Below are 14,107 nucleotides of genomic sequence, written 5' to 3'. Positions count from 1 at the left end.
GGTGGCACAGCGGTTAAGCATCTGCCTTCAGCTCAGGGCGTGATCCCAGCGTTATGGGATCGAGCCCCACATCAGGCTCTTCCACTATGAGCCTGCTTCTTCCTCTCCCACTCCCCCTGCTTGTGTTCCCTCTCTCGCTGGCTGTCTCTCTGTCAAATAAATAAATAAAGTCTTAAAAAAAAAGAAGTAAAATAAAATAAACACCTATGAAGTTGGTGGATTACTTCTATACCTGTCAGATCTCATTAATTCTGATTTCCCCCACTTTATCTCTTACAGTGTAACTTCTATTAAAGTTGTAGAAGGGAGCACTTGGGTAGCACAGTTCGTTGAGCATCTGATTCTTGGTTTCAGCTCAGGTCCTGATCTCAGGGTCACGAGATCGTGCCCCGTGGCGGGCTTCATTCAAGTGTGGATTCTGCTTGAAATTCTCTCTCCCTCTTCCTCTGCCCCTCCCACTCATGCTTGTGCACTCTCTCTCTCTCTCAGATGAATAAATAAAACTTAAAAAAGAGTTGTAGAGGACTTTGGTTGTGTTTTTCTATGTACTAATTGTACCTAAGAAAAATTGTTCTCAGTTAATATTAAGTCAGGTTTGCCTGTCTTTTATTTTTTTTTAAATTTTTAAAGATTTTATTTATTTATTTGACAGAGATAGAGACAGCCAGCGAGAGAGGGAACACAAGCAGGGGGAGTGGGAGAGGAAGAAGCAGGCTCATAGCGGAAGAGCCTGATGTGGGGCTCGATCCCACAACGCCGGGATCACGCCCTGAGCCGAAGGCAGACGCTTAACCGCTGTGTCACCCAGGCACCCCTGCCTGTCTTTTAAAGCTAACATTCACTGAATGCTTTCTGCAATTCTTATCAATGTCGTAAGAAGCAGGTGTTACCATCATCTCTTCTATGGTTGAAATTTGCTTTAAGTCATATTCAGCAGAAAACCCACCTCTAGCTTAAGCACACATGGGTTTATTTTTATCTCTCAATAAGAAAGTTTGCAGTTAATATTATAAGACTAGAATGGCAGAAAATAATGTCACACATGACCTGCTGTCTTACATTAGACTCTCCAGATGTAGACCTTGAGTTAAAGATTCATGAGCATGTGATTTACCAAGAAATTATTCCCAGGAAAGACTGCTAAGAGAGTTGGGCAGAGCAGGGATGGTAGCTTCAGCATGAAGCTATAGGAGAATTTTTTAGTCAAATTTAAGGCAGAATTGTTTGACCCAAGACAAAGACTTCCAAAAGACTTGTGAGGTTGATGGAGGAATGCAAACTCACAGAAACTTTCATCTCTCTGTGCAAGATGACAAAGCAACATCAGTACTGTAAAGACAATCTTGCAAGAAGAGCTGCACGTGCTGGATATTGAAAGTGCATAGAAGGTGGTGATGGTGGTGGTGGTGGTTATATAGGTGTACATACAGAAATGTAATAAAATAATTCAGTATAAAGGAATCCAAGGGGCTTTCGGCAGAGCATCAGTATTGCTCACCACACCAGGGTTCTCCATCTTTCCTTTCTACAATTTTTAATGTATTGGCCTTTCTCTGCATGCTCATTGCCTCATGGTAAGAAGTTGGCTGTTCTACATTCAGCCTTATATCTACGTCTAGGTAAGAGGAAGGGGGAGAGAAAGACTGAAAAAGGGCATTTTAATTGAATATGTCCCCTTTAGAAAAGCTTTTCTCAACCCTTTATCTTGCCTTATTTTATTGTTCAGAACCATGTCAAATGGTTACCATATCTACTGCATGGGATTCTGGGAAGGCATATATTTTGAGTTGGGAATATGCTGTCCAGTACAAAATGAGGTTCTATTGGTAAGAAAGTAGGGATAGTGGTGATGGATGTAAGGTAAACAACTACAATATTAAGTAGGGATAGTGGTGATGGATGTAAGGTAAACAACTACAATATTTGATACCTCCTCATTTTACAGAAGATAGATTGAGAGAGGCCACATAATTTGCTGAAGAAGTTACACAGCCTGTAATCAGTAAACCAAACTTATGTTCTTTTTTAAAAAATATTTTTATTTGTTTGCTTGTTTGTTTACATATGTATGTATGTGTATATGTATGTATGTATATAATCTCTATACCCAGCATGGGACTCAAATTCAGGATCCTGAGATCAAGAGTTACAGGCTCTTCCAACTGAGCCAGCCAGGTACCCAAAACCTATGTGTTGTTGTTGGTGGTGTTTTGTTTTTTGTTTTTTTGTGTGGCGAACTGCATATAGTTTTTGTCATCTTGCCATTTTTATTTTAAGGCATACCCTATGAAGACATCATAGTAGCATATATACATTCTTTATTTTTTAAGGCCTTTTCATTCTTTTCCTGAAGTTCTTTTTTTCTTCTTTGTTTTTTTGCTTGTTTCTTTCTTCTCTCTCTCTTTTTAGAGAGATAGAGTGTGTATGCAAGTGGGGAGGGGAGAGAGCAGAAGGAGAGGGAGAGAGAGAATCTCAACATGGGGCTCAATCTCTTAACCCTGAGATCATGACCCAAGCTGAAATCAAGAGTCAGATGCCTAACTGACTGAGCCACCCAGGTGCCCCTATTCCTCATTCTTCATACAGTTGTTAATACTCCATGTTGATAGTCCCTGGATTTTCCAACCCTATTATTGGTTCTTTCAACAGTTTTCTGTTGAAATACATCTTTTCATGCATTTAAAAATGTGGCTTTATTTTTTTAATTTTTAATTTTTATTTTTAAGTATTTATTTTAATTACCTGGTGCTCATCATGACAAATGCACTACTTACTCCCTGTCTCCTATTTCATCTATCCCCCCACCCACCTCCCTTTTGGTAACCATCAGTTTGCTCTCCATACTTAAGAGTCTGTTTCTTGGTTTGTGTCTTTCTCTCCCCCCCGCTTTGTTCATTTGTTTTGTTTCTTAAATTCCACATATGAGTGAAATCTTATGGTATTTGTCTTCCTCTGACTGACATATTTCACTTAGCATTGTACTCTCTAACTCCAACCATGTTGTTGCAAATGGCATGATTTTATTCTTTTTTATGGCTGAATAATATCCCAGTGTGTGTGTGTGTGTGTGTGTGCTTGTGTGTGTGTGTGTGTGTGTATCACATCCTCTTTATCCATTCATCAATCGATGGACACTTGGGCTGCTTCCATATCTTGGCTATTTTAAATAATGCTGTTATAAATATATGTATGTATCCCTTTGAATTAATGTTTTTGTATTCTTTGGGTAAATACCCAGTACTGTGATTGCTGGTTTGTAGGGTAGTTCTGTTTTTAACTTTTTGAGGAAACTCCACACTGTTTTCCAGAGTGGCTGCACCAGTTTGCATCCCCACCAACAGTGCAAGAGGATTCCCCATTCTCCACATCCTCGGCAACATCTGTTGTTTCTTGTGTTGCTGATTTTAGCTATTTTGACAAGTGTAAAGTGTCTCATTGTAGTTTTGATTTATATTTCCCTGGTGGTAAGTGATCATAAGCATCTTTTCACGTGTCTCTTAGCCATCTGGATGTTTTCTTTGGAGAAATGTTTGTTCATGTCTTCTGCTCATTTTTTTATTGGATTATTTGATTTTGGGGTATTGAGTTTGAAAAGTTCTTTATATATTTTTGATACTAACCCTTTATCGGACATGTCATTTGCAAATATCTTTTCCCATTCCGTGGGTTGCCCTTTAGTATTGTTGATTGTTTCCTTTGCTGTGTAGAATCTCTTTATTTTAATGTAGTCCCTATAATTTATTTTTATTTTTGTCTCCCTTGCCTCAGGAGACATATCTAGAAAGAAGTTGCTATGGCCAATGTCAGAGAAATTACTTTTGTGCTCTCTTCTAAGATTTTTATGATATCTGGTCTCACATGTAAGTCTTTAATCTATTTTGAATTTATTTTTGTGTATGGTGTAAAAAAGTAGTTTCATTCTTTTGCATGTGGCTGTCTAGTTTTTCCTGACACCATTTGTTGAAGACACTGTCTTTTTTGCATTGGATAATCTTTCTTCTTTGTCGAAGATTAATTGACCATATAATTGTGGATTTATTTCTGGATTTTTCTATTCTGTTCTGTTGACCTATGTACCTGTTTTTGTATCATTACCATACTGTTTTGATTACTACAGTTTTGTAATATAACCTGAAGTCTGGAATTGTTATGCCTCTAGCGTTTCTTTTCTTTTTCAAGATTGCTTTGGCTATTTGGGGTCTTTTGTGATTCCATACAAATTTTAGGATTGTTTGTTCTAGTTCTGTGAAAAATGCTATTGGTATTTTAATAGGGATTGCATTAAATGTGTTGATTGCTTTGGGTAGTATACACATAAAATTGTGTATTTACAAGCGATTTCTAGAAGTAAGATTGGAGTAAGTGCCATTTGCACTTCTTTTCTATGACATCCATATCTTGTCTTATTTTTTTGGGGGGGTTATTGGCTGTTTCTCTATTTTTAGAAACTATTAAACATGTTAACTATTCATGGTATAATGGCAATTCTCTTTCTTTTTCTTTTTTTAAAAGATTTTTAAAATTTATTTATTTGACAGAGAGGCAGTGAGAGAGGGAACACAAGAAGGGGGAGTGGGAGAGGGAGAAGCAGGCTTCCCGCTGAACAAGGAGCCCAATGCGGGGCTCAATCCCAGAGCACAGGGATCATAACCTGAGCTGAAGGCAGACGCTTAACGACTGAGCCACCCAGGTGCCCCTTGCAATTATTTTTCTCATATAACATTTTACTCCTCTTGAGTTAAAAAGTGTATAATCAGTTTAACAATATTTTGATTAACTGCATCTGGAATTTGAGTCATAGTTAGCAAAGGCTTCTACTACTAACAGATATTAGGTTTTACCATGGTTCCTTCCATCATTCCACTTTTTATATTTAGATCTCTAACTCATTTGGGGTTTCTCTTAGTATCAGTATGATTCATGAGTACAGTTTTATTTTTGTCCTATGGATATCCAATTAACCCAATATCTCCATTACAAAGATATCTTTTTCTATACTTAACCGAGATGTCACCTTTATCTATACTAAATTTGCACATGCATTTGAGACTACATAATGTTTTTCTATTCAATTTGTCGATCTGTTCATTCCTTCATCAGTACAACATTACCGAGATTTTAAACGTAATTGAATATGTTCCAGATATTTTAATATTTTTCTAGAGAAGAATTTTTTCTTTTTCATTTTTTTCTTTTTCCAACTGCTAGAGGTTGTTGTCCCCAGTTTTGGTCTCATGATGCATTTCCATCTTCTAAGCCAGTGATGGCTATGCAAGTCTTTCTCACATCATAATGTGATGTGCCTTCTTTTCCCACATTTAAAAGATCTTTGTGATTACATTTGCTCCACTCTGATAAACCAGGATAATCTCTTTATTTTTATTTTTTATTTAAATTTTAGTTAGTTAATTCAATAATTGATCATTTCATACAACACCCAGTTCCCTCTTTAATATCCATTAACTACCTAACCCATCCCCACACACCTCCCTCTCTCCTCAGTTTGTTCTCTATCTTTTTTCCCCTCTCTTTTTTCTCTTCCCTCTTCCCATATGTTCGTCTGTTCTCTTCCTTAAATTCCACATATGAGTGAGATCATATGGTATTTGTCTTTCTGACTTATTTCACTTAGCATAATACACTTCAGTTCCATCTATGTCATTGCAAATTGTAAGATTTCATTTTCTTGATGGCTAGGTAATATTCCATTGTGTATATACAACAGCCCCTCTCTATCCGTTCATCAGCCAATAGACATTTAGGCTCTATCTATAGTTTGGCTATTGTTAATAATGCTGCTATAAACATTGAGGTGCATGTACCCCTTTAAATCTGTATTTTTGTATCCTTTAGGTAAATACCTAGTAGTGCAAATGGTGGATCATAGGGTAGTTCTATTTTTTTGCTCTTTGAGGATCCTCCATACTGTTCTCCAGAGTGGCTGCACCAGTCTGCATTCCCACTAACAGTGCAAGAGACAAACCCATATTTTTAATATGCTGGGTAGTGATTCATGTATTCTCTTATGGGAGTATCCTATGGGCTGGGGACTATGATTGGACTTAGACAAATATTTCATCATCTTTACATCTCAACAGGAAGCAGCTCATTGATTCTAACTCTACCAATTGGCTTTACCTTTTATCTTTTGCATCTGTTTCTCAGATTCCTAAGCCACCTAATCCCAACCCTGACTATTAGGGAATTTGGAGCAACTGAATTGACCCTCTTTTCCCTGGGATCTGCAGAGGGAACCTATTTAACATGACCTTGAGAATGGATATATGAATCGATCAGGGTAGGTGCTAGGGTATGGGGATAGAGTATTCAGTCCTATTTCTTTCTCTAATGAGAAACTCACATTGATGTCTCTCACCTTTGTGCAACTGTGTACTGCAGAGTTGGAGTTTTAATCATAAATTGTACATGTTTTAAGCTCCATGTGCACAAGGAGCATAGTTTAGGGTTTTGGGGCTTTTTTGTTTTGTTTTGTTTTTGGTTCTTTCATGGTACTTAGCAAAGTCCAATATATCTGGCATGTGTTTAAGGAGCAACTGCTAGAGGACAAGATTTCTGGGCTGTACAGGAAAAGTAAGTTTTGACATAATCGTTATTTCTGATACGATGAAATGAACAAATTCCTCCCAGTAATGTGTGTGCAAAGGACCATCAAAACACATGAAAATAAGTGGCAAAAGGCCACCACACATTTGTATATTTTAATCAAATAATACTCACCATAGTGATGGTGGAAAGTATTTTTAAAAAGGAAAATTGAATATCAGAAATAAGATAATCAGGTTGAAAGATACCTGAGTCAGAAGTTGAATTGAAGTTCCTTTTGCAGTTGTATGTTGGCTGTTTGATCTCAGGTAAAAGTCACTGAATAAGTCCTCTGTGCTGGCCACTATGATGGGCACTGGGAGTACAAAGGTGAAAAAGACACAATCTGATCCTGGGATAGGCCAGTGTTGGGTATTAAGGAGGGCACATATTGCATAGTGCACTAGGTGTTATACGCAAGTAATGAATCATGGAACATTACATCAAAAACTAGGGATGTACTGTGTGGTGACTAACATAATGAAAAATTATTATTAAAAAAAAAGAAAAAGAAAGACACAATCTGTTCTCTGGAATATCTTACCTAGTTTTGAATTACCAGACAAATGACCTACTCCAGATACCAACATCAGTGGATTAAGATACGCTTATTTTGACTTCAAAATTTCAGAATAGGCATTTTATGATAAAATCATTATGGCCTCACATACTTTTAAAAATGCAATTTATTCAAGAGCGTAAACAAGGTAATCAATACATTTGGTTACTTAAAAACAGTCATTTTAAGTATATCATACAGATGCATATGATCAACATTTAGTGTTTTTCAGAAAGAATGATATATATTCTGCTTTATCTTTGTCTCCATAATAAAATTGACAATGTAATGAAAGATATATTGTTGTTTAAAGTTGTTTACCCTCACACAGTCATTCTTAGCCTTTTTAATCTTATGTTCCACCAGCATTATATCCAACAGATCTCAACAAATTAGAAATTAAAAAGCCTACACTTTCAGAAAAAGCTGTACTTCATAAGTATTCTGTTATTAGTTTTATCATTTATTGTCAGTGTTAGGCTTATGAAAAAGTTATAATAGAATTTAAGGCTTTAAAATAAGCAAAAACGATTCCTTTAGTAGTTGAAAAATTTTATTATATGGTTAAGTATAAATTTTACTACCTTAGTAATGTAAAACAAAAAGATGTTTAATAAAAAATATTGCCATCAGTAGGCTTGTGTGAAATTCTACAACATTCAGTAGACAAAATATAAAAAGATGTTGGCACCCAGAGGTCAGGTGATATGGAATGAAACTCAGGGGGCACAAAATGTATATCAAGAGCACAGCTGGTCAAAAGAAATGAAAGAGGAAGAAAAGTCAAATAAATATTCCATAGTAAGCAGGGTAATCAGGAAGCTGGGCAAGGAAAACACTTCTACACATGGGAAGAAAAGACTAGAAGAAATTTCGTCCAGGGTGACATGGATATTAAGTCATAGATCCCTGGAGCATAGTGTCAGAAGGACATGGTATACCACAAACTTAAGGCATAGACAGTTAATTGATATTGTAATGTTAATTCTGTGTCCCATTTAGGCTCTAGTAGATGAGAGAACTTGTGGCCTCACCATGGTACTTAGTTAGATATCCCCAAAGATTTCAATTATATGTCTGAACTAAAATTTATTTCACTTCCTAATGTAAGAATGCCTTGCTAAATTTAACTCCTTTTATAAAATCCGCATTTTAAAAATGAAACAATTAGATGTAAAATGATTTACTTTACAAATGCTGGATTTATTTTTCTTAACTTTTCAACTATCTTTGTCTTTTCTCATATTTATATTATCTGCCTACCTATGTAGGTATCTGAAGTTTTGGGCATCTTCTTCTTTTCAAGATTTTATTTATTTATTTGTCAGAGAGGGTTAGAGAGAGAGCACCCACATAAGCACGGGGAGTGGCAGGCAGAGGGAGAAGCAGGCTCCTGGCTGAGCAAGGAGCCGGATGAGGGACTTGATCCTAGGACCCTGGGATCATGACCTGAGCGAAAGTCATCCACTTAACTGACTGAGCCACCTAGGTGTCCCAGTTTTGGGCATCTTCAAACAAAGTTCGTGTTTTATTCCATTTGTGAAATGTTCAGTCTAAGTAGATCTGATTGTCTTTTCACCAACAAATCTAGTGTTTGAACTTGTTGTTTGGAACTAGGGAAAATTATGTCTCTATGTAGCTTTTTAAAATGGATCCCTGTCTAAAATGAAACTTGAATTAAGGCCCTTGCTTCTCCTCAGAGGTCTCAGCTCTAAAAATGAAGCTCTTTCTGGACTGAAAGTAGAAAAAAGTAAAAGTCAGGTTGTATATCTTCTGAGGTCTCTTTGACAATACACTTTTGAATATGTAGTGAGACAAAGGGTAATAAAAAACAGAACTGAAGGACTATAAAAATATATTTTACAAATAATAAGAAAAACATTCAATTTCCCTTCAATGTTGTCTGCCTCTTTATCTCTTATCCTTTCTCCTGCCGTAGCTATTTGGGCTACCCAACCCAGAATCCACAGCTTTTCATCACATTAAGTTTAAGAGAGCTTAAATATGGTATTCTCTATACTTGAATGCTCAGTTTGGTCCCCTACTTTAATTAGAGCAAGGTGGTTATCTTTTACTCCTATAAACACTCCAGGATTGTTCTTACATTCAAATGAAACACATTTAGAAGACTTCCTATGAAGGCGGAAGAAGACCTGGTCTGGCAATTGGTTTTCACATTTTTGTAGCTGAGGAAACAAGAAAGAAAGCAACCAGTATGTGAGTGGGAAGTCCAAAGTCAACCTTACCTCCCTGAGTTAGAAACTAAAGGGGAATAATTTTAACTTAGTAATTCTAGCAAGGCTGCTTACTTGTAGGGGATGGGAGTGGAGGAGAAGAAAGAAATGGGTAGAGGGTTAAAGTGGGGAGGTGTTATCTGATTTGATTTGATTCATTGATAGTCAGTTGAGAGACATTGTAGGTTAGAGTGACTGGATCTGGATGCAGCAGCTCAGGATTTGTGCCCAACTTTTACCATGTACTATCTCTGAGACATGTGCACATGACTTGACTTCTCAAACCTCAGTGTTTCAGTCTAATCAGTTTTCTATATCAGTTAATCTACAACTTACCAGCAGGTATGTGAATGATAGAAGTGATTATTATTTTAGGCCAGTAAGTGTTGGGGATGGTTTGTATTACAGTAATATTTGACCAGTACAATATCTCTATTATAGAATTACTGTAAGAATTAAAGAAGACTGCTTGTAAAACATTTAGCACAGTACTTGGCACGTAATAGAGGTCTGTATGGGGTCAGCTTTTATGTCCAACACTGTTATATACATTTAGGAATGTTTGTTAAGGAAGATGCTGGTTACCATCCAGTGTTTATGTTAATACCTTACATGGCTGTATTAGTTAGATTTATAATTTTGTATTTGTGTTATTTGTAATCTGTATTATACTTGTATGTTTTCTTCCTGGTCTCTATCTTTGGCTTCTTTGTTCCTGAAGATGTTTATAAATTTTCATCATGACCAATATTATACTGCCATTTGCATTGTTTTGTAACAACATTGTAACATTGTAAATCTTGGCATATGAAAATGTTCATGACTTTCCATTTAGCAGGGTTGGTGTGTAAAATTATTTTTGCATTTGCCTAAGAAAACTATAATTTATCAAGAAACACTTCTTGGAAGAACAAAGTAGTTCCTAAAGTCGAATAGAAAGGATTTGAGATCATTCTATATAGCAGTGCTTCTCAAACTTTAATGCACTTATGAATCTCCTGGAGATTCGTTAAAATTATGATTATGATTTAATTGTGAGGAAGCCTGAAATTCTGCATGTCTACCAAACTCCCATGTGCACTGCTGGCAGAGACCAGACTTTCAGTAGCAAGGCTATACATGCTGTTTCCCTCCTTTTCCTCCTCCAGAAGCAAGTTATTAGTAGTAACTGATTGTGTTTTAGATAGAACGATACAAACAAAACTTCTTTGAAATATGTTACACACCCAAATCTGCACAAATGAGTGGAGTCAGTTATGACAGTTAAATGCATATTTCTATTACCTCCACAGAGTGTTCCTTGTTGTTGGCATGCAGCAAAAAGTCTTTGTTTTTTGTAGGACTCAGGTTTACCAATAATGTCTGGCCATCAACGCCATCACCTTGCAATTAAAAAATATGTAAATCAAAAAAATTAATAAATAATTAAAATGTAAATTATAAAGTTAAGAATTTAGCTCATTTGAATTTGACACCTAGGAAAAGAGTCCAAGATATGATGTAAAATAATTGCTTCATTCATCAACATGTCTTTTAGAAGTATTTGTACCCAAATGAAACTAAAGAATCATTGGACAATTTGGGGGTAATTTTAAGCTCTTTAGTTTTCTTACAAGCTTTCTAATTGTGGAATTGTGACTCTATTGGGTATTTGTCTCGGTGTCAGCTTCCCTGTCTGTATGCAAAGCCACTGATCGTGTCTCCCAATATCCGACTACCCTCCTTGTGTAACAGAACATTTCCCAGTCTGTTTTCTTATATCTAAATGTAGCAATGTGACTAAGTTTTGACCAATACGATGAGGTGAATGGAAGTGTCAGGTGCAACTTCAAGGTTTTGTTCTTAAACAGAAAGAGAATTCATGGTCTGTCTTCCTTTGTCCTGCTGATTAGGCATCCTCATGGCAGCAAGCAATCTTGAACCATGTAGATGTTGGCAGTACCACAGAGAAGGAGCTGGGTTCTCGTACAACCTGTTGATCAGAGCTGCTATTCTAGTCCTGGCTAAGATAAAAATAAAGTTTTGTGTAGCTTAAGCCACTATTTTTTTGAATCTCTTTTAATGTAAACCTTTATCCTAATTATTAAGCTGCACAATGGATGGGTGGAATAAATCCTCTAAGAATCTAAGATTTTACAACGAGTGTGGGCTAGAGAGAACTTTCTGAGACTGCCTTCCTTTTTCAGGGAGTACTTTTGGATTTGTCCTTGCCCCAAATTCAAGAATTCAAGCACTACTGCTGCCCAGCCTGCCAAATTACCTGTTTCATGTGAAGGGGATTTGGAATCATAATAACGAAATAACACCTTATCTGAAAGAGAAAGCATAAAATCCCTTTGGTGAGATACAATTTTTATCAAAAGGCTTCAATTTCAACATATACATAATATCAGAAAATATCATTTTTTATTATATATCAATAAAAGCAAAACTTTTGTGATTTTAAGAAAGGTCTCAAAATATATGAATATGCTCTGATGAATTCTTTAACACAGTCATTATTAAAATATTTAACATATTGTTCATAGCACTGGTATATTCTTTTACTGGAGGTTGTACTTTGGTGCTGTTGATAAGGCTAGAAAGATCTAGTAGGTAATTTAGCAATAGCAAATATGTGTGGTCTCTCCTTCCATCTCTCACAACAGACGCCACTTCTCAATATCAGCATTTTCCCCTGATAAGCCCTGACTAAGCTTCTGAATTCTCCTCAGCGTAGTGGTATTTGGGCATCTGCTGCCAGTGCATTGGAGTTAGCACACAACATGAGATCTATGCCATGTCCAAAGTAATCCACTCTTTACGATTTGGTAAAATTATTTTTTTTGAGGGGGCAGGTGGAGCTGGAGGGGCAGGAGCAAAGGGAGAGGGAGAGAGAGAATCTTAAGTAGGTTTCATACCCAGTGAGAACCTGATATGGAGCTTGATCTCAAGACCCTGAGATCAATGACCTGAGCTGAAATCTGGTGTTGGACGCTTAACTAACTGAGCCACCCAGGCAGCCCTTGGTAAATTTATTTTTTACTTTACTAGTCTTCATTGTATCATTATAGACAAAAGGAAATATTCTACCTTTCTCTTGGTCTTTTCCCAAGTCTTCTACATAGATCTCATAACTTCCATCCTCAAAAACGAAAGTAATAGATTGATCATTGTATGTGCTCAGGGAAGCAGAATATTCTGTAACAAGTGAAAAGATTGTCATTAAAAATTCAAAAACACTTGTTCCCATGAACAATCTTTCAGCAATTAAAAATATATGCTTCCTTAAAGGTTTTTTTTTTTTCTTTCCAATTTGAGCTGCACTTTACCCACCACTGTTGGATAGATAAAAGCCTTTGGCGCAAGCTTAGTGTAGCTCAAAGGGTAAGGTGTTCCATTTGAATGGGATTAGAGACGCTAGTCTCTTGCTTGAAAACCATAGGAAGTCACGTTACTGTGTTCATGGGAGGATTTGATGGAGAGAAAGAAGCTGGAAAAGTGACAGACTTTGCCTGAGGAAACCTCTGCTTCCTTGCTTCTTATGGTCAGGGGGACTGTGGACAAGGAGACTGTATTTTGATAGAAATGGTTAAATGAATACCCATCTGTAAGGTGTGGAGTTCAGAGACTTCCAACAGTCCTGGAGAGCGTAAGTGTACCAGTCTATCCTCTGGCTAAATAACAGAGACACTTAGAGCAGTGTTCCCAACTTTTAAAAAAAATGTCCCAGCACACATAGAAAATGAGAATATTTCTATGGCATGCTGGGATAAACTGGTGTAGAATTAGGGACTACCTATGTTGGTCCTTGAGAAAAAAATTATTATGTTTTTTTTATGTTATACAATTGTGCTAAGAAAAGTAACATAGAACAGAAAAAAATAAATATTGAGTCTGTATATGAACTTCTAAAGTAAAATGATTTAAAAATACTTAATGAAAAACTTCAATATGCTTCTGGGAACTTAAGACGTTTATATCAGGATTATGCTTGAAATGGCAACGTGCAATTCCTTGTCAGATTTTTTCAATGATCTCTTCACTTCTTGATGGTCACCATCAATATGGAATTTATTTGCACAGTAGGTGATACAACTTGAAGCCATTTGAGCAACTATTTAAAATGTTTAAGAATTGAAATTATATTTTAAAAATATAGTAGTTCTTAATTTTCTTTCATTGTCAAAATGTTGAAATTTGGGGGGAGAATATGGGTTTTTTTCCCCATATGTGGTTATTTTCCCCTGGAATAATGTATATGGGATTCCAACCCATAACAAGCATTTCCAAAATAATGATGGAGAGCTAACTATAAAGTGTACATTCGTTGTTAGAGCAGCTACTCTGTACCTAGTTTGAATACCACTGAATGGGTATGCGGGCAGCAAATGGACAGAAGTTTCTGTTACACAAGTAGGCATACCCTTGGAGCTGTTTCCTAGAGTGGCACTGGTCCTGTGTCTTACTTCCCTCCTCACACCCATACACCCTCATTACCAGTGAGACCTTGGATACTTGGAACATTAGTTTCTCCAGTACGTCTCTGGATCATAGGTACATCACAGGCAAAGTCTTCCTTTAGCTGCTGATGACAAGCAGTGAATACCAGATGTTGCTCTTTGTACTTTCCAGCTGCAGAGTGGGGGAGAGTAGGAGTGGACTGTCAATACCCACTTTGCCCAAACCTCTTTACCCTCCTTTGAGGATTCCCAGTCAAAGCGGCTTGCTG

The 14,107-nt window shown here is 36.7% G+C and overlaps 1 protein-coding gene across 3 annotated transcripts in view; it reads right to left on the bottom strand.

The window, feature by feature from the left end:
* Positions 1–7,305: 7,305 nt before the first annotated feature.
* The window catches only part of IL33 (interleukin 33), a 44,126-nt gene continuing 37,324 nt past the window's right edge, over positions 7,306–14,107 (bottom strand). For all 3 annotated transcript variants that reach the window (XM_011217254.3, XM_019793249.2, XM_034663833.1), the window contains 5 exons: positions 13,876–14,010; positions 12,469–12,576; positions 11,657–11,707; positions 10,681–10,778; positions 7,306–9,348 (listed from right to left, as the gene is read on the bottom strand). In XM_011217254.3, the coding sequence (XP_011215556.1) occupies positions 9,151–9,348; positions 10,681–10,778; positions 11,657–11,707; positions 12,469–12,576; positions 13,876–14,010 (590 nt within the window). In that variant the 3' untranslated portion in view covers positions 7,306–9,150. The remainder of the gene's footprint in view (positions 9,349–10,680; positions 10,779–11,656; positions 11,708–12,468; positions 12,577–13,875; positions 14,011–14,107) is intronic.

This window comes from Ailuropoda melanoleuca, chromosome 7 (genome assembly GCF_002007445.2).
Source record: "Ailuropoda melanoleuca isolate Jingjing chromosome 7, ASM200744v2, whole genome shotgun sequence".
In the NCBI taxonomy this organism is placed as follows: Eukaryota; Metazoa; Chordata; class Mammalia; order Carnivora; family Ursidae; genus Ailuropoda; species Ailuropoda melanoleuca.
This window is presented reverse-complemented; position numbering and strand designations above follow the sequence as displayed.